Consider the following 20,939-nt stretch of genomic DNA (forward strand, 5'->3'; position numbering starts at 1 on the left):
CTCTCCTCCCCATCCCTTGATCTTCTGTTTCTATCCAACTTGATTTCTTTCCTCTCAGCTCTCTCTTCATTCCTAAAAGTGCCCCCCCCTCTCTCTCCCTCCCTCCCTCCACTTCCACCATCTCTCTATTTTGGACCCTCAGAGGGGGCAGGGTGACTCTCAGTAGGTCAACCCCCTATCCCCGGCTTCTCTCTTTCGCTCTCAATCTCATTTAACCAGCTGGAAACTGAATCTCCAAACTTTGACTCAGGAATTTGTTGGGCACAGCACTGAAATACCCAGAGAGGAATTTGAAATGAACAAAAAGGACAAATAAAAAAAACAAAAACAAAGAATTGCTCACTGGGCCGCCTTCCATTTTCTCCCGTGGGGAAGGGTTTTTTTTGTGTATTTTTAGAACTCCTGTGATCCAGCTTTACACAATTGCTGTGTGCTGTTTGCCGTCGGATTTGAGAGCAGCATCGTCTTTTTCTCACATTGGAAAAAGAAAGAGAAGGATTTAACAAAGGAGTTGGACACTTGTTCCTATGGTAACTCAGCATTTCCCGAGCCTTTGAAGGTTATCATTGAACATCCAGAGAATCCTCAAAAGTTCAAGGTAAAAATCCACTTCACTCTCAGAGAAACTCATGATGATGATATTGACTTAACTGAATGCTTGAGGTCAGTGGAAATGCACTTATTCTCATTGACATTTGAAATATCTACTCAAATATAACTTATACAATTCAGTTCAGTAAGAGTGACGGTAATACACTTTAAAATGAAAAATGTCCCCTCCCCCCCTCAATGACCAAATGCCACAGTCACTGTTTCTTTATTGCCACTTGAAGGTATAACAGTGCACTTTTTTTTTTGTTATGTCAAATACAAAATCTCAAATTTATACCCAAGAGATCAACTGTGTTTTTTCTAAATGGCCGTTTAAAAAGACAGCTAAAACCCACACACTGTCAGTACAAAATCTATAAAAATAAATTCTCCTACGCGCACTGGCTAAACCAGAGGTTCAAAACTTTCTTGCCATGTCAACATTTACCATAGATGTAGTGTAGATGTGATTTGTGAGCCAGTTCAATCAAACACTAATTGTGTCTTTTTAGGGAGTTTTAGAGGCCTGGAAGTATTCAGTATTTAATGAGAAAAAAATGACATAATATTTTATACTCTCTTTTCCCTTATTTCATCTTGTGCCGTAGGAGGTCCGGTAGGGGGGCCGGTACCCTAGATGGGGAACCACTGCTTTTGAAAATATTCGCTTTGATTTTAAAATGATCAATAACCTTTTCTTCTCTGTCTTTTTTTTACCCCCTTTCTTCTTCTCACAGAGCAATCATGTAATTGCTCAATTCTAACCAAGAGGAAAAGCTGACTTGTAAAACGCTGCTTCTGTTATCGGTGCACATTTAACACGAGAACATTCTGAGTTTTTGGGTATTTGAAGGAGCAAGGCTGATACTGAATTAGGAAGTATTGATTAGTGGTGGAAGTAGCATTCTAATCTTTTACTTCAGAAAACTACATTTACAACAATATGCCATCATATGCACACCTACTTTGATATAAGGACATGATCTGCAAGTTAGTATCAAAATGAAAGGTATTCATTTCAGGAGGTATTTTTAACTACTTTGTGTACAGTTTTTAGTTAAGCCAACTGGTTGCCAACCTATAGGAGTAGGGACAAAATGGGAACCAATTGGTCAAACCTTTTACAATGGGTTGTATGATATGAGCTTATTATAGGTTTTAGCAGTGTCAAACCTTAACGTGAAAAGTAACTAGGTAAATCTACCACTCAGATTAAAGTGAGGGGTGAAAAGGTAGGAAGAGCATGGGGCAAATGAATGACTCACTCTCTCTATCATAAGTGGCTTTGTAGTCTTTCATTCGCCCTCAAATACTAGTTAATAGCCTCCCAGCAAGTCGTTCTAATTCTGTTCATTCCTTGGGTGAATGATGCAGCGTGTGTGTGTGTGTGTGTGTATCTCTGTGTGTGTGTGTGTGTGTATCTCTGTGTGTGTGTGTGTGTGTGTGTGCGTGTGTGCGTGTGTGTGTGTGTGTGTGTGTGTGTGTGTGTGTGTGTGTGTGTGTGTGTGTGTGTGTGTGTGTGTGTGCGTGAAGAAGACCGGCTTAGCACTCGGTGGTAACAACAGGTGGGCTGGGTCATTTGATTCAGAATAGAGGACAGAGGCATACTCACTGTACGGGAACCCTTTTTTTTGCAGACTGTGATTCACACTTGATTTTACTATGAATGGTTTATATCAGAGACCGACAGTGTAATGACAAGGTTTAGAGAAGAATGATGAAGGGGATGAATACAAAGTTTAGCTTTTTTTCTGTTTGACCTCTGCTGAGAGCGTATTACCTGCTGTGGATCAATACGTTGGCCTGACCAGCCATTGACAGGGCTTCAATCGATCAATGGCCAGCTTTTATATCACACACACATGCACGTATCAATGCACGTAGACACAGGGGCACAGTGCACACCCAGAAATACTTCTGACATGACACACACACGTTGGCTGTTGTTCACCAGAATCAATGGTCTGCTTTTCTTCAATCAGGCTCACAAACACATGAGCCCATTCTGGAGCGCGTGGGAAGAATTATGTTTAATTGATTTGGTAGTTTGCCATGTGAATGCAGCAGAAAGGTCAGCCCGAGAGCAGCTATAGAACCCAAACACATCAATTCTTCACAATATAAATCCACCCTGCATGTACCATAGATAGATAGACAGATTATTTTCTTTTCAATTTAAACTCGCTACCTGCTTAACATTAGTCTATGGATTGAGACCAATGTTTGAAAAATATAGGCAGGGAATTAAAATATCATGTACCAAATGTAATATTTTTTTTCTTCGTTTTTACCTGATCTTAGGGGCCTACTTCAAAATACTCAGGAGTGTCAGGTCATATGATTTAGCCTAGTGTGATGTGGGCACTCAGCGGTGGATGGAGGGTTTCACAGGGGGCCTATATTGATGTTTTGCACTCGGGTCTCCTACACGGCCAATACCACGAACCTGCTCTTGCTTTTTGCATTAAGTTATAATACCTGTTGCTGCATTCGCTCGTTTAATAGCCTCGTGAAGCACGTCTTCCTCCGGGAATGGAGGAACGGGTTGGGTGCACAGGGTGCATAACAGGCAATGTAATAATGCCAATTTGCTTAAAGTTGAAGTAAGCGGTTTATTTATGTTAATATAAGTGTTAAATCGCTATTTATTCATACAGTGATCACTTACATAATGTGCACGTTTCATGAAGCCGATCTCTCAGTGAGCTGCTCTACATGCAATCAGCAAATAAACTTATTGGAGGATCCTGACATTTTTATCAAATCACAAGAGAGAACGATACAAACCGACACCCGTCTCACTCATGGTCTCACTGCTGGTGCACGCCAGAGCAACAGATGGGTGAATGTTTATGCGGAGCAGGTAAAAATCCTTCCCAATGTCTGTTTTGATGTTTTTTATCATGTTTTAACACACTTATAGATCTGAGATGATGCTAGATAACTCGCTGCTTGAAGACCGCAGCGCATTAATGTGGTGACGTAGGGACGAGCGAGGGGACTGCTAACTGCAGTAACTGACTGAAGTTAGCTAAAAGAACCATTCCGCTTACAGCACCTTTAACTGATTGGGTTCAACTCACAAATAAAAGCCTATATAAGGAGAACAAGCATGAATTCCATGTGCCTTTAAGTACATATAATGATTACTAAGGACTGGAGACACAGGAATATTGTCTCTAATCTATACTCAGCTTCTATTTATGGACAGTGAAGATGAGAACCATCATGGTCCAAGCCGCCAACTGATTGTGTCAATGGTACTGTCATAATGAATGGTGAAAAAATGCTTCAGCAGGACCAGCACGGAGCATACAGAGCTCCCGTGGATCTGCATCCTGTAGGGCCTAATTAATGGTCTTGAGAAGGGCATATTTCTTCCAGATGAGTCAATCCTATTTTAATACACATCTCCACAGCCGTGTAACTATCACTTTATATTTGCCGATAAACTATCTAAGAGGAAGGCATGAAAAATAAAACTGGGAAAAATAAATGATAGGCATTGATCACAGCAGCAACACGCAAACAACCCATCACGACACGGCACACCGCACACGGCCCCTGCCGCCATACAATGATGAAAACTTTCTTTACTGAAGCAATTTGTCTTGTAGAGCAGCTTTTTTCAAAGTGAGATGGAATTTAATCTCCCAATCGCCTCGGGCAATCTCTGTCTGTCTCTGTCTCTCTATGCTCTCTCCCACTCGTTCCCCCTCTTTCTCTCTGTTTCTCATCCTAACACAAAAGAAAAACAGATCATACTTAAATGATTCACTGACACCCTTGTGAACAAACAGCTACTGTTGTGTGCATTAATCATAGGAATTGGTGGCATGAATGCAACAGACATGCCAGTTTTACATAATGCCCATATCAAACACAGACTAGTCACACTACTTGTTCTCGTCGGTGAATGCATGCTGGGAAGAAGTCAATATCCTGCTAAATGTTTATAACATCAATACCATCATGGGCTGTCACCATGTGTTGCACTGAAACGCCCCAAGGAAAAGTGGACCTTCCACCCCACACCCCCACAACACTCCCAAGCTTTTTACATTCAAATTTAGGTTTCTTTTAATGCCAATTGTCGTTCCGCATGTTCACGTGGTACAGAGGTCTACCACCAAATCCAAACAATTTGTTGGTGATAATATTAATTGCACTCTAATTCCTAGAGATTTGTACTGACAATTTAAGTGGGGAGGACAGCAATTCTAGAAACTACAGTCAAGGCAATTAAATACATATTGACACTGCAAGATCAGGAATAACATGATTTTGAAGTTAAAAGGGCATTTTTGGTGCAGCGCTCATTTGAAGAGTGCCTGCACACTCTCACACAATCTCCCCACACTTTAAAGCTGCCATAATGAATATATTATGATAACAGTTATTCAAATAACTACTTGTATGTGAAAGGTCTGACGAACCCACAGAAGATGGTCAGCCGACCCTGTACAGAGCATTTTTTATATGAGTGTGTTTCAATTTAATGTTTTGGTTTTCCGGACCCAATTTTTTTCTGTTTTGGTCTTTGGTCTCCAGTCTCATAAGCGTTGGTTTAGGAACAAGACTGATACCTACCCTACCAAGCCCTAGATTACTAATAAAGTAACTTAACTTAACTTGACTGGACTTAACTTAACTTAACATATGCACTTATATACCTAGCTTAATTTGAAAACAATGGAAACGGAATTTGTATTGGGAACACTACAAACAAAACTCTCAGCGAAATTAAGCCGAGTTACACGAGACAAGCGCAAGGACCACTTTGCAATATACAATCGTTTTTCTGGGAGAATCATTTCCACCCTGTTCGCAACCTGACCTTGTTGTTAGAGCAAAATGGCCACCGTATGAACATAGTCATTTTGTTACTCCGCATCTGCTCGATACATTTAAAAAAATCTGTGTTTAAAGGGGTACTCCATCTCAGCTTGTAAAGATAATTGTAACATGCAGGAGGGTCTAATAAAAATGCTTTGTTTGTACAAAGGGGAATGAGGGATCCAGTGATTTATATAGAGGATGGCTTTTTTGAAAAAACATTTTTTAAATATTGTTCAGCCTAACTTCTCTCTCTGTTCCTGTCCTCAGCAAGTTTCCCCAATGAGCAGTCAATCCAATGGCGGGGAGGCGGACCCTCCACCTCGGACCAATCAGAGGACATTTTTGGATGAGGTCATCATGACCTTTACTTCACCGATGGCCTGGCTGCTGGTTGTGGCTCTGGTCCTCACCTGGTCGGCAGTCGCCATTGTTCTCTTTGATCTGCTGGATTATAAAACTCTGGCAGGTAACAAGAACCGTCGATGATTAATATTAATTTGCATTATAATTATATTCAACAATTATAATTCCATCATTATGTGATTATAATGTGCTTGTTATGTTTTATGACACGTTCCTTCTCACTTACTATACACCCATCTTTCACATATCATTTACACATCCATATCTCATTCAACAAAACCTTTCAGTCATTTTTGAAGCAAACTTCAAAAGTGGAAGCACTCCTATGAAAGTCATCACATTCAACGACATCCGTGTGTCAAGTTAGGAGAACGCACACATCATCTCATTTGGCTTTTCAACACATGTTAATAACATAACGTCTCAGCGTTTGTGCTGACTGTGTTGAAAGTGACGCTGTGTGTTTCCCTTTCACTTGAGCGGCCGGCCACCGTGTTGAGAATGACACACTGTTTTCTAAGGAGTGCACTCACATGTTCACCTTGACTCTAACATGACATAGTCCAACAGTTGACAGTGTTATGTACCAGTGTAGTGATACAGCTGTGTACATACTGAGTCCATCCACTCCTCCTCATTGTCACTTATACACTCGAAGAATACATTGAAAGGGCACCTCCAAGTGTTAACATGTGCACTAATAATAACACAGGTTCTCATCAGTCATAATGTTGATGAGTCATTTACAGTAAAGTAATGATTTATCTGGTTTACATGCACTTCTTTAATATTCTATAGATTGGCTGCTACTGCACTATACAGAAGGAAACCAAGAGAGCCTTTGCTTTCTCCTGCTATCTCATGATATGTCCAGCTCATGACTTAACAATGTGATCAAATTTAGTTTTCTCTGATCACACTTGAATTACTTAATTGTCATGAGATAATGGACAATGTATTTCCCTGAGAACTCAGCTCTGTTACCCATTGATTAAAGTAAATGCAGCAGTCGAGATTTCTCCTTCAAACATTTTCGGATTCGCTAAAGACATCACATTCGCTGGCAGTGATCAGGCGCTGTCTGCACATCCATTCATTTCTATGATTCATTTACATCTTAAGAAGATGAGAAACGTCTGATTGTATCACAACAGGAGGAATCAAGGAAGAGCAATCATGCCACACTCCCAAGCATGTTGCTTTATTTGTGTAAATGTAGAATCTAGGCTGATAACTACACAAGAAATGTAAAACACTGTATAATTAGGTTGAGTTTATTCCCCCCCTACCCTCCTTGCTTCCAGTCTTTAGGCTAAGCTAAGCTAATAACCAGCAGCTCTACACAGACATCAGAGTAGGTTTGTCTCAGTCTCCTCTGTTTACTCTCCACAACAATTCAAATAAGTCTGTTTCCAGAAATCTCAAAGTGTTACTTTTACTAAACCCAGACAGATGTAATGTAATTAGATTATCAGGCTAGCTACTGTTTATTCCAAAGATAATTTCAGTGGTTGACGTATAGGATCAAAATATTAGTGCACATGTAAACATTCTCATGGTAAAATTGACTGCATTTAAACAATCTTTAATATCAATACTGAGGTCGAAATAACATTGTTCCAGTTATGGACTTAGAGAGTTTAATATTGAATTGTTATAAACTTTTTTAGTACAATTCAAAAATGTTACAACTCACAAACTGAATCAGTGTTACTTTCAATTGTGGCATAATCATATACAGTATATCTTGTTTAAAAATAGTGTGAAAGGATGGTAAGTTGCAGTTTCACCTCGGCTACGAGTGTTGTTCACTATCCCTATTTGGTAGGCTAATGCATTATTCAGTAAATGATTCTGTAAATGTATTTTCATAATAATCTATGGGATGTTTCTTGGAACTGTGTTATATGCCACTGATTCCAGACAAATAAATACAAGACCGCCTTACACCTGACCTGGTACACCTGGAATGTATTGATTTTAAGTAATTGTTAGCATGTTAGCTTACCATGCCAACATATTTCTGCAGGCAATCATTCAACATAATGTATGGTGAATACATTTTCAATAATTAAATAATATTTATTCTTATTAAGAACATATTGCTCTTTAAAATAAAGCTTTTCTTTCATTGATATTCTCTTCTTTACCCAGTGTTGGTAACCAATTGCATTACCATTTACAGAACTTCTTTGAAATCTAAATATTCAGAAATAATGGACATGAAAAATGAAAGCATTAGCTTATAGTCCTATGTGAGCGTGATAGTAAAACATTATCTTAGCTCTGCACTCTGGTGATCTAAATAGACCGGACACACAAAGGTCAAACTGCCTCCGATCTTCCAACCACACAACAAGGAAATCAATCACTTTGATTGTGTTACAGGTGTATTGCAGTGTGCAGTTCATTTACCCTGATAATGACCTTTCCACCAATTCTACTCATATGTGCTCCTGATTCACTCCCACCACTACACCACCACTACCACACAACACCATGTATCTGCCATGCCTCACACATGCGACACATCCATCCCTAACTCCTCTCCTCCTTCCTTCACCATTTTCTCCATCATCCTCATGCCGTCAATCACCTGCCATCCCATCCAAAGAGTACACACCATACTGTGACGACCCCGTGTGTTTATCTCCCGGTAATAAAAACAACCACAACAGCCAAAAGAAACACTAACAGTTTGACTGCACCGCTTGCTCCGCTTGTACTAGAATGTTTGCCTGTGACGAACCAGAGACAATCAAGTTACAATGGATCCCCTGTTTGTCACCATGTCTGTGTTTTCTCAATCCCTGTCTTTTATTGATAATTCAGCAGACAAATTGAGTCAAAACAGTTTATTAAAAAAATGTAACTCAAATTCAAAACCCTGGCAATTTTTAGGCAATTATAGCCATAATATGACATCTACAAGAGGGGCGTTGTAGCTCCCAAACCGTTAAAAACTAAATTTTCTGTCTCCAAAATATCGATTTTTGGAGCTGACAATACAATAGGGTGTCATATTGTATGGAATGTAAAGCCAACTGAGGCAAATGTCTATTTGTGATATCGGGCTATACAAATAAAACTGATTTGATTTGATTTGATATCATGGGAGTAGAAATCACAATATATTGCTATTACCAGTGTTGGATTGCATGTATATCTTTGTTTCCTCTGGCCCTGCTAACTGCTCTAAATGACTGAGAAACCGTGTGATGTGCTGGCTATAAATAGACGTATAGGAAGGTTATTGACTAACTGTATGACAGTGAATATGTAGGCTGGATGGGATTTCAAATTGAATCATTTAGGCATTTTTCAAGATTCACTTTCTATCGAACGCCGATGTTGTTGAAAAGAATGTGTTCAAGTTGATGTGGCTAACGTGATAATCAGTGGAAAAGTCCCCCGGGTGATTCATCGACCTGCTATATTTCATGCAGAATTATCAATAAATGTTACAAAGTCAAGGAGACATCTCTAGCAGGCCTAATATAATGATAGTCCTGAGCTGAGCACGAAAACAAAGCGGTCCCCTGCCGTTGTAGTTATCTCCCACTTTCCGGAGATAATATTTGCAAGTTGACAATGACAAAATGCGGGGCTGCATTTTTAATCCCAGGGCCTTTCTGCCGCCGTGACATTTCAATAAAGGCCAGAGTGTGTAAAGGGAACAGCAAGGAGATATTTTTGGACAATGCAGAATAAGTACAATTCTCCCTTTCATGAAAGAGCAGAAAGTTTCTTGTGTGTGTGTGTGTGTGTGTGTGTGTGTGTGTGTGTGTGTGTGTGTGTGTGTGTGTGTGTGTGTGTGTGTGTGTGTGTGTGTGTGTGTGTGTGTGTGTGTGTGTGTGTGTGTGTGTGTGTGTGTGTGTGTGTGTGTGTGTGTGTGTGTGTGTGTGTGGACAAAGTAGCATTAGAAAATCAGAAACGATGGCTAGGCTGTGTATCAACAACAGATTATTTTTCTCAGAATACACACATAAGGACAGGTAGCGGATCATGGGTAGATATTCACTGATTGCTGACTCCAACTTTAAATATGACACGAAGGAAAGAAAGAAAGAAAGAAAGAAAGAAAGAAAGAAAGAAAGAAAGAAAGAAAGAAAGAAAGAAAGAAAGAAAGAAAGAAAGAAAGAAAGAAAGAAAGAAAGAAAGAAAGAAAGAAAGAAAGAAAGAAAGAAAGCAAAGCTCTGTGTAAGGCAAAGCTTTTCTTATCCATCTCTCCCAGCTTTATTGCTCTTTTCTTCCAAAAGGTTTTCTGGGGCTCTCTTGGGTTTCTTCTTTTTATCTCATCAGCACACTTTGTGTTTTACTCTCTTTTCCTTGTTTTTTTCTTATCCTTTTGATGTGGCTCCTTAAACTACACACACACACACACACACACACACACACACACACACACACACACACACACACACACACACACACACACACACAAATAATCAAAGGCAGAGAGGTTGAGAGAAGAACAGAGAACATATTTAATGGAAGAGTTTAAAGACGAGATGTAATGAGTTAAAAACAAGAAAGACATACAGAGAGGTAGAGAGGTATACAGTCGAAAAGAACCTGAATAAATAGACTAATGAAAAGGAAAAGAGAAATGTTAGCCTTCTATTCCTGGTGTCTGTGTGTGTGTGTGTGTGTGTGTGTGTGTGTGTGTGTGTGTCTGTGTGTGTGTGTGTGTGCGTGTGTGTGTGTGTGTGTGTGTGTGTGTGTGTGTGTGTGCATGTGTGCGTGTGTGCATGCGTGCATGAGTGTGTGTGTGTGTGTGTGTGTGTGTGTGTGCATGTGTGCGTGTGTGCATGCGTGCATGAGTGTGTGTGTGTGTGTGTGTGTGTGTGTGTGTGTATGTGTGTGTCAATCAAAGAAATGTCAGTGCATTAATCAGTTGTTTATGAGGATCTGTTATACGATTCCTGGCATCGAGACCTTGCACAACAGTCAGGCGGCAAGCTTTTTACACTGGGGAGAGGGGAAATGAAAGGGATTCATTGATGAGAGCAGGATATCACGGAGGGGTCAATGTAATATAGTTATTTGAATAATGTTAACACAAATGTTATGCCCATCAAAGTAAACTACTGATAAATCAAAGAGCTAAATACAACATGGTCAGTATCATGCTGCAGCAGGATGACCACAAACCTTGCAACCCCAAATCTCTACTCATTATTACTCTACTCCACTACTCATTGGCGTGTTGCTGATCTAAGGCATTATGTGTTTTATTGAGCCTTAAAAAACAACCTATGAACCCTTTTATATAGTGTGTCTTGATAGAAAGTGCTTCCAGGTTGTTCTTTGGCACATGTGCCCAGATGAAGCGGAAACCAGAAGTTGACAATATAGTCACGCCAATACACAGTGGGACAGTCAACGTCAGCGGTGTTTGTGCCGTTGCTGTTTTAATGCTGTGTACCTGTTCAGCATGTCCTCTGCATCTACGAGACGTGCGGTGCTCGGTGTGGTGAAAAGTGTGCTTTGTTTGTCGTGTGACTTTTATTTTTAATCATGTTTGCCGAACAAAACACTAAGCCGTTTGTGGCTGCGAATGATTGAAAAACATATGCTCGTGCAATGAAGGCTGTTGATCATTATTCTTCCGTGTGACTTTATCTCTTTGTGGAAATCCCTCTTCCGTTGTCTCTTTGTTCTCTCTCTCTCCTCCTTTGTCTCTCCTGTATTTGTACCCCTCTTATCATGTCATCTGCCGTTTCTCTCCCTCCAGGTCTCCCTCCTCCTTCCGCCATCGCCAAGAGAGCTTTGAGGGCCAGAGGCAAGCAGAAACTCCCAAACCGTCACATGCATTGCATTGCATTCGTGCTCACTCTGAGCTTATGAATTTAAAGCTATAGTCTGTAACTTTTTTCATATAGATGAATGTGACATTAAGCCATCGCAAAATGAGTTATCACAAAGCCGATTAAGTCAATCAGCTCCACAAAACTCTCTCTGTATTTTTCAGCATGACAGCTTTTACTAACTGGGGTCGGCCCCTGACACTGGCGCAGGAGCTCAAGAAGCGCCCACGAAATGTTTCAGTTGTTAAATCAAAGGAAAAACCTGGACATACAGCAGAAAGAATAAAATCCATGAAGGATCACCGAAGGCTCGCCTTACATAGATGCACAGACAGTGTGGTTGCAATTACTCAGAAATCCTCAAGGGGGCGACAGAAGTTACACACTATAACTTTAAATATATCTCATTTTGTAACATAGAATGCTATTTTTACTGGTAACATACCGTGACCAAACTGTGTCGGTTTATTTTCTGATATCACTGTTGGGTGTGTCAAACAGTTTCAATCTTGAGACTGGAGTTTGTGTTCGTAAAGGTTTATGATATTTTCCCAGCCCTTTCAAGTTCAGTTTTATTCTTAAATATCTTAAATATATGAGAATAATCATTCCATTCTTTCTAATTGTTCTATTTATTTGCTGTTCTCCTCATAGCTGGTGTTCGTCCAATGAAATCGCGCCCTGTTGAGGTGCCTGCTGACGTCACAGCTCAGGAGGGCACCGATTGGCTGGAGATGACATGGACTTTCCTTACCAGTCTGGTAGCTCCTGATGAGGAGGAGGAAGGTATTCACCAGCTATCTGAAACCATCACATGTAAGAACATTACCACCTCACTCTAACTCACCATTACCATGTGGAAGGCTGAGGGAAATACTAATATCATGGGCAAGGTGCCCTCTTAACAACTTAGTCAGGATATAATCATGTTTAATATTCTGAATATAGAAGCTCCAAGACTTTTAATCAGCATGTTAATGTATTAATAAACACATCTGGTGTCAAACTCTTCCTATTCATATCCAAAAGACAGATGTTTTCAGTTCATCTGCTCATCATGGCTGTGCACAGAACCGTAATGATGGAGCTGTTGCAACATAATTACTCGCCGACTACCATAGTTATATCAAATACGATGCCCTTCCGACCCACTTAATTGTGGAAATACATCAAGCATAAAAAAACAAACGTCCCGTCTTATCTTCTTTATCAAATTATCAAAAGCAGTGGCCCATTAGAGCTACTGTTAATTAACTGCATGGAAACTTGATCTGCATTTTCACATTGCTTCAGCAACATTTATCAGATGCTCTCATTCAGTACTGAGTGCAGTTCATTTTACAGTGGAAGAGGTGCAGGGCCAAAGCATCAACACAACACTGAGAAGAAATCCTCTCTTTACGCAGGCTGCCTAGTATGTGGTGCATTAAAGGCGTGGTGATATCAGCCGAGAAAATGCTGTTTTTTTTTTTTTGTTTTTTTGCATGTAAAGAGCCATATCCTGATGAGAAATATACGTAAGATGAGACCGGTATTTAAATTTTTTCTCCTTTTTCGTTCAGCTTTAGTCTCTGAGGAGCTCTGAGCAAGAGCAGCGCAGAGAGGGGATGAGCCGCAAAGAGGAAGAGAAAGGCAAAACGAGACGAGAGTCTGACTGAATTGGAAGAGGGTGGACGTAAAGAAAAGGAGGAGGAGGCTGTATAGCTTTATTTCTGTCTGTCTGTCCTTTAGTGAAATTTGATATAATTAAAATCTGCAAATTTGAAATCTTGATCTCGTTTTCCTTTTGTCTGAGCACTTTTGAATCAACATCACAGTTTTTTCCCATATCTGTAGCCTATATTCCTCACACTGTTTTTCTGGGTTTTCTCTAAAAGAGTATATGTAGGTGACACTGTTTTCGGGGGGAAAAGTTTCCATCTTTTAAATCAACAGCGTAATAAAAATACATGCCATTACTCTGTTCCTTTACATTCCCTATGTGCTTGTGGCCAGCTGCATCCTACACCTCTATGGGAGCCAGAAACTGACAACATCTAGTAAAAAGATTATCAAATGGAGAAAACAAAACTCTTGATTGATACCTACCTGGTCAACTAGATAGCATTTTCGTGATACCAGAATCTCTGCTGTGGCTCAAACAAGCCCCTGTGCTAATCCATTGTGAACTGAGGAGTCATGCTAATCACAGCCTCATGGAACTCTTGACCTAGAATCAAAACACCTAGACCGCTTAGAAATAAATTCCCAGCCATTTTCAGAAAATAGTGATATAGTGCTTCATTAGTCAAAATTGCACAAATCTCCAATTTGCAAAACGTATTGATATTACATATCTTCTTGCATATAACGATATTCGATTTAAGGAAACAAAATACATACAAAGTTTGGCACATAGTAATATTCAGTGACACATTAACAACAAATATAGCATTTGTCTCAACTTAGATGTCAAAAGTATCATCTCTTTTTAGCTCCAAAAGGTAAAATCAATTTAAGCAGACAGATACTGTGAGGTCATTTTGCAATTCACTTGAGAATAATAATTTGAATGATACAATATTTAAAAAAAATTAGACTAATGGTTTCGTAAGTAAAGAAGAACCGTAGGCCTACAATAAATGGATAGGTGATTTGATTCTAGGTCTAGAGTTTCAAAAGGCAGGGCTCTAGACAAACTTTTTCACTAGTAGCACTAGTTTTTACCACCAAAACAAGTCTCAACCCTATCAGGTTTGTCCCCCAACCCCCCTCCCCCCTCCACCTCCACCCCCTCAACACACACACACACACACACAATTTGACACACTTTTATGAGGCTGGAAATTCAGCCCACACTGTTGAGCAATGTGGCAGCCCATCATTTCCCTCGCTCCCTCCCAGTCTTTCTATCTGTCTGCACAGCCGGTGGTCTGAGGTGGAGATGACCAATGACTAACAAGCCCCCGTGTCGGCACCAGGCCAGTGATGAGGTACACTAACAGCAGCAACCTGGCAGGCAGGAAGATGGAAGGTTACGCCAGGAGGAAGCCTAAGACATTGGAAGAGATAAGGGCCCTGCTGTATCAGACCCACAAACCAACAGGGAGCTGGAAACATTATAAGTGGTTGGTGGTTAGACAACCAAGAGGAAACTAAGCGAACCGCAAATTCATAATTCTTAGTATGTGAGATAAAGAGGACACAGTATGACTAACAGCTAGAAAAACAGGACCTAATGAAAATAAGAGCAATGGACTGCGAGCCTGAGCATTAGATCACCAGCAACATGTATGAATAGATGTATGAATCATGTGGCCTCATATAACGGTACCAATTCAACATGCAACCAGGGCAAAACCCTGGCTTTGTAAAAACACAAAAAAGGTGCTGCATTCTGAAATATGTTTTCAGCAAATCCTTAGATCTAAATAAGTATGTTACAAATAGATATCATTGATATTATTTGTCAGCATGCACAAGGCAAAAAGCAGCAATACACAGTAAAGTATCTATCTGTTGGTTTGTTGAACGCTGTCACAACACTGGACGATCAGGATTTCCCACTTTACCTTACCTGGATGCTTTTGGATGGTGGGAGAAAAACAGAGCACAGCAAAGAATACTAACTTCAGTACAAGTCAAATGCTATAATGAACACTTTACATGGGTAGAATGGCTCTTACAGTAGTATTAGAACAAATGTGCTTAAAATATGTCAATATACATGTGACAAGTAGCTGGTGAAAAGTTTAAAGTACAATATTTCCCCTCAGAATTCCTCAAAATGTGACTGTGAGAATGTGCATCTACAACGCTGGTGTAAACACACCAAGACAAGTTTTGTGCCAAAAAAATAAATAATCCTGAGTCATCTAATTTTCTACTGGAGGCACGGCACAAAATCAAACGAGCATTCAAATACGAAGACATCCTGACTCAGCTCAGGTCCATGTCCCCTGGGCGACTGTCGCTCGCCTACACCAGCCTGGTGTTCAAGTACAGTAATCCTCTCAATGTTGAGGTGCTCAAAAACTCAAAAATAGCTAAATTACACATTTATTTTCCTCCTACATTTGCATATTTTGGGAGGTAGTTTACATTTCCAAACCAAAATTTAGCATTTTCTATATGAAAAAGTTGAGAAACATTTGCCACAAACAGAAAATATATATATTTTTTAAACATTTTAGGGAACCATTTGTGTGTTCGTGTACTGTAAATAAAAGAGGACGTTATCTACTATCTACTGTTTCTTAATCATGTCATTTCTTTCAAAAATGTTTCTTCATCTACCCAATTTTTGTCTGATAAACCTTACTGTCGTCTACAGCATCCGATGGAAATGTCTGTATGATTTACATCTGTGGATTGGATACATTAATGTTCGATTGGAATGAGTCGGTCCGCATTAGCATTGTGGGAATGTGTTTTTTGGCTTAGTGAAATTTCCCTAAATCAAAATGAAAATCATAACTTTATTAGCTGTTATGGGTTTTACCCACTTTGTAAGTGAAAGTAGCAGCGTAGCAGAAATTCTCTGACTACAGGGGATTGGTTCAGTAAATGACATTACATAATAGGCTACATTATTATCTATTCAGACCCCGCTTAGCAAGATATTCTATTATAAATGATTGCATTTTTTTTATGTCACTTGTCTCGTGACATAATGGCTTATTGGTAGGCCTTACAGTGAATCATGCAAAAAATAAATAATAATTCAACACCAGGACAAGCCAAGTGTCGACTCATTTTCTGCCAAATTAGTTGGTCAAAAAGGCTAACTGGAAACCTCTTCCCAAACATTATGCGGCTCAGAAAAAAATTGTGTTTGTCTTTGTAGAGATGTAGCTCATAAAAGAGCAATTGATTTGTCAAAACAAACCATCCATTCTCTGCAGAATGCCCGTTCTTTGTTCCATCTCGGATAGTGAGTAAATGAACGGCAAATGAACACCACTTTCACTCTGGTAATGGTTTCTTAGGAGACCGAGCTCCATCCGGACGATGATTTAGCACAGAGCTTTACAGGTAATGTGATGAACCATCTTTAATTAAACCGTGTGTCTTTGACTGTGCAAACAGAATTAAACAAAGGGATGCAGGGTGGGAGACGGGATTGCAGTAGCCTAGTATTGTGGAATGATCACTATACTATTAACTCTTTTTTGTGTGCAGAGAATTAGGTGAGAAGAATGATACCTCTGGATACTACTTTTGGTAATTGCACAGATTAAACAAATAAGTTGTAACATGTTCAAAAGTGCTGGAAGGTGGAAGTTGTTACTTGTGTTTCCCCCTCTTCCCAGTCTTTGCGCTAAAGTTAAGATAATCCAGCCGGCACACAGACACACCTAATATTACAAAGACAGTGATGACATTGGTATAGATTTTCTCACCAAACTCTCGGCAAGAAGAAGGCACTTATATTTTGTGAAATGTAGAACCTTTTACAGTAACAGTTGAGGAAAATGCGTTGACACCATTTATTTCTAACTGTGACTAGCAGCAGCAGCAGCAGCAGCAGTAGAAGCAGAGGCAATTAAAGCTGTTTTCATGTGAATATGCTCAATTTCAATATTGGATCCACCGAAGTAGACACGACAGCTGAGAAGAGAGAAGCCAGGGGGTGGTGTGGTCATGTGTAAAGAAGGTTCCTGGTTGGAGTTGTACTAACTACATACTGGGGGCGGGGAGCCTTATACTGGATCAGGATGTGTGGGAAGAATGAGTCTATCGACATGGAAAACTTTAGCCACTCTCCGTCGTTTTCTTCAAATTATATTATGTATCCTGCAATACACATTTACTCTACATCACACAGATGAGCAATGCTCTGTCATCCCGATGTTCACTGAGATGTGATGCAAAAGAAAAACTGCAGTTTCCGCTTTCTCAAGTGTTTCTCGCACTTGATTGCTATTACAAGTGTGTCTCCATTTACAGCACCAATAACATCATTCACATTGTTGTGGTTGTCATTACAGGTATCAAAATGTAAATGGTATTCAATTTCATCAACAAGATAATGTGATGGGGTAAGGGCGGTTAATCTTTGAATAATTAAAAAAAAATTACAAAAACACACGCACGCACGCACACACACACGCACGCACACACACACACACACACACACACACACACACACACACACATAAACACACACACACACACACACACACACACACACACGCACACACACACATACACACACACACACACACACACACGCACACACAAACAAACACACACACCTGCCTTTAGATTCCCAGCAGTAAAAAGCATGAATAATGGATCTTAGTTTCCCCTGGCCTCAGGGAGAGGCTTTTAAACATAATTTGTTGCTTTAATTTATTTACACAACCTGGCAACCCGGGCCCCTTAGGCTACGTGCTTTACACAGGGCTGAACCGAACCGGTAGGGGGTACATTCACACACCCACAAATAAGTGCAAATGACACACACACAGACACACACACACACACACACACACACACACACACACACACACACACACAAACACTAGATATGACACATATTCTTGGATCTCTCTTATGCAAAATCCATCTCAGAGAGACAATGTGCCTGTATCACACATTCATAAGGAAATGTCAGTGTTGAATATTTGATAATGCCGCAGTGATCCTGTGCATCTCTTTGAAACCCACTCATCTCCAAGAAGAATAGTTTTAAAAGTTAATGTTCTCCCTTGATGGATTTCATTTTCACAGAATGGTTCATAATATTTATTATTATATTATTATTCAACAGATAGACACACTAGAGTATTGACTCATTTGTTTTCATAGCGTCCTTCAAGTTATGACGCATTCACATTCACACATGCTCAGGTCACACAAGCTGATGAGGCTGCCATTATAAGCCCTTGTGTTTGTGTGTGTGTGTGTGTGTGTGTGTGTGTGTGTGTGTGTGTGTGTGTGTGTGTGTGTGTGTGTGTGTGTGTGTGTGTGTGTGTGTGTGTGTGTGTTAGTGTGTGTGTGTGTGTGTGTGTGTGCATTTCTGATTTACGTCACATTCAGGGACACACACTATAGACTTAGGATCAGTTAATAGGCGACATCTTGTGCATTCGGGACAAAAGTTAAGTCTACAGTAGTAAGGTGACGGTTAGGTTGAGGCAAGAAGAGATGAAAATGGCTATGGTTATGAGTGTGGTTTTGGTTAGTCCCTAGGAAATGTAAAGTCCCTCAAGTGACCAAAGACAACTTTATTAGAAAACCAACAACAACGCTGTCAAGATGTACCACTTGCTTTCGCTTCATGATGACAATGATGATGAAAAATGTTCATATAAGACATACGATATAGTCCCACGGGTCTCTGGCTGTAGTTATGTTTAGGTTGAGACCTTTATTGTATTCTTTATATGTGCTCCCTTTGTACAGCTACTACTGCACAGCAATTTCCCATGGGTTAAGCAAAATTCTATCTCATCTCATCTTATTCTGATATCTTCTTTCCCCGGATGCTTCATAATTCCAAAACAGATTTCCTGGATCATCGTTGCCACACAACCTTTCTCTGTGATTAGTTTATTTTGAGTGTGTTTACAGACGGTGTTTACGGCCCATGATCCCACTGAGTAATAATCACCACACAGTAAGCTGTGTAAGTAAGCACTCATCATTATTGAACCCGTGATAGGAAACTAAAATCAAACACTAAGCACAAAAGCCAACATTTGACTGGATTAGGAGTTTGCAAGAGCCGGCAAGCTAGCCAGTGTTATACTAGCATACTGCTACACGAACATGGTCTTATTCAGGTTATTGCACAGAAATATTAAACTCCTTAGTTCTTGAAATCCAGAATTCCTTTTGCTTATGGTAAGGTTAAGGTTTTTCTCAAGTTGCTACAGTATTCAGCATTTGAAGGGTATACGGGTCCAGATAGGGGGATTTGTACCAACATAGGTTGTAAGTCACAAGATTTTTACCTACACAAACTGTTTCAGTTGTTAAAGGGATGGTTCTATATTTTGGGAAATGCCCTTTTTTGCTTTCTTGCCGAGAGTAAAATGAGAACATCAACATCACATATCACATATCTGTATGGTATAGCACTATAGAGCTAACTGTTTGTTAGAGCTTAGCATTAAGACTATAGGGAAAGGGGGAAACAGCAAGTCTGCCTCTGTCCAAAGGTAACCAAATCCACCTACCATCTTGTTGCCCGGTGTTTGTCGGTGAAATGAGAAGGATACAAATTTTGCTGAGGAGGTTTTATCAACCTACTGAGAGCGCTTTTTCTCTTCACAGCGGCACCGAAAGGTAATCTCTTTCTCCATGCCGCTGTTCGTGATCAAAGCGATCACAGTCCCATGACTATCACACGCAACAACCCACTCAGACACATGCAACGACACAATGAGGCACATGGATACAGCCCCACGCACATTCCAACACACACCCCTACAGACATGTGGACCCACAGTACACTGGCACAAAAAAACAATGCGACTTACATTGGCACACACAAAGCAAACCTCACTACCGTTTGATGTTGTGTTTTCTTTAAGAAGCTGGGCCCCTGCTGGGAAGACAGAAGAGGCAAACGCACAAACAGACAGACACACACACAAACACACACACACACACACACACACACACACACACACACACACACACACAACGCACTCGCACTAATACTCAAAGCAGCTGCACAGAACACAGGAAGAGTGTGAATGATCAGTCGAAGCTCCCACGCCATCTGAGACTGCAGAAAGAAAGAGAGAGAGAAAGAGAGGGAACATTTTTTTTTTCTTTTTCTAACACTTCAGATGTTTTTGCAACCATTCCACACATTTAATAGAGCGCCATAGGCCTTCAAGTGGCAGCCGCACGAAGATTTGTAACTCTGATGCTGTTGTTTTTAATTTCTCGTGCTTGAAGTAAATGAAGACGTGGCTCATGCTGTGGCTCCAATTGTGTTTAAAAATGAGCACATCTGAAACATTCTGCAGTTCCTCTTCAAATGACTGGATTTTTATGCAAGCAGGAAGACTCTGTTCACAAGAGAGGTGCTTGAATGATCTGAAGGTGGCAGCCGAGCCATAGAAAAATACCAGTCGCATACAGATGTTGGTTTTATGTCAGCGGTTGTTTCATGTATGTTTACTACCTGCTGCACCTGGGCCCATTGTTTTCTTCGGAAGATGTCCTGTGCCTCGGTGTATGGAATATGTGCTTGCTGCAGGTTAGCAGTCGACACCATCCACTGTTTCCTATCCACCCTCTCCCCCTCCTGCCCCCCTGTACCTCGCAAGGGACTCTACCCAACCCTCCTTTCATGCTTTAGTCATCCCGCCTGGGCTGCTGCAACATCCCTCCTGG

General features: G+C 40.3%; 1 protein-coding gene across 2 annotated transcripts; it reads left to right on the forward strand.

Annotated features, from left to right (window-relative positions):
* The first annotated feature begins 206 nt into the window (after positions 1-206).
* trdn (triadin) lies at positions 207-13,293 on the forward strand. 2 transcript variants are annotated; one of them, XM_080048460.1, is made up of 6 exons: positions 207-598; positions 5,698-5,896; positions 8,408-8,449; positions 11,531-11,578; positions 12,258-12,419; positions 13,166-13,293. In XM_080048460.1, exons 2-6 carry the CDS (start codon positions 5,710-5,712, stop codon positions 13,186-13,188), a joined length of 462 nt encoding a protein of 153 aa, XP_079904586.1. In that variant the 5' UTR covers positions 207-598; positions 5,698-5,709; the 3' UTR covers positions 13,189-13,293. The 2 variants fall into 2 exon arrangements, with proteins under 2 accessions (XP_079904586.1, XP_079904587.1); XM_080048461.1 differs by lacking the exon at positions 8,408-8,449.
* Positions 13,294-20,939: the final 7,646 nt, after the last annotated feature.

This window comes from Ammodytes marinus, assembly GCF_949987685.1.
Source record: "Ammodytes marinus genome assembly, chromosome: 19".
NCBI lineage: Eukaryota > Metazoa > Chordata > Actinopteri > Uranoscopiformes > Ammodytidae > Ammodytes > Ammodytes marinus.

What these genes read in the sequence shown, in the direction of transcription:
- trdn (XM_080048460.1), top strand. Translation starts at nt 5,710, where the DNA reads ATGAGCAGTCAATCCAATGGCGGGGAGGCGGACCCTCCACCTCGGACC. An exon ending in GGATTATAAAACTCTGGCAG is followed by an intron (nt 5,897 to 8,407) that starts GTAACAAGAACC and finishes TCCCATCCAAAG; the next exon opens with AGTACACACCATACTGTGAC. An exon ending in GAGAGCTTTGAGGGCCAGAG is followed by an intron (nt 11,579 to 12,257) that starts GCAAGCAGAAAC and finishes TTCTCCTCATAG; the next exon opens with CTGGTGTTCGTCCAATGAAA.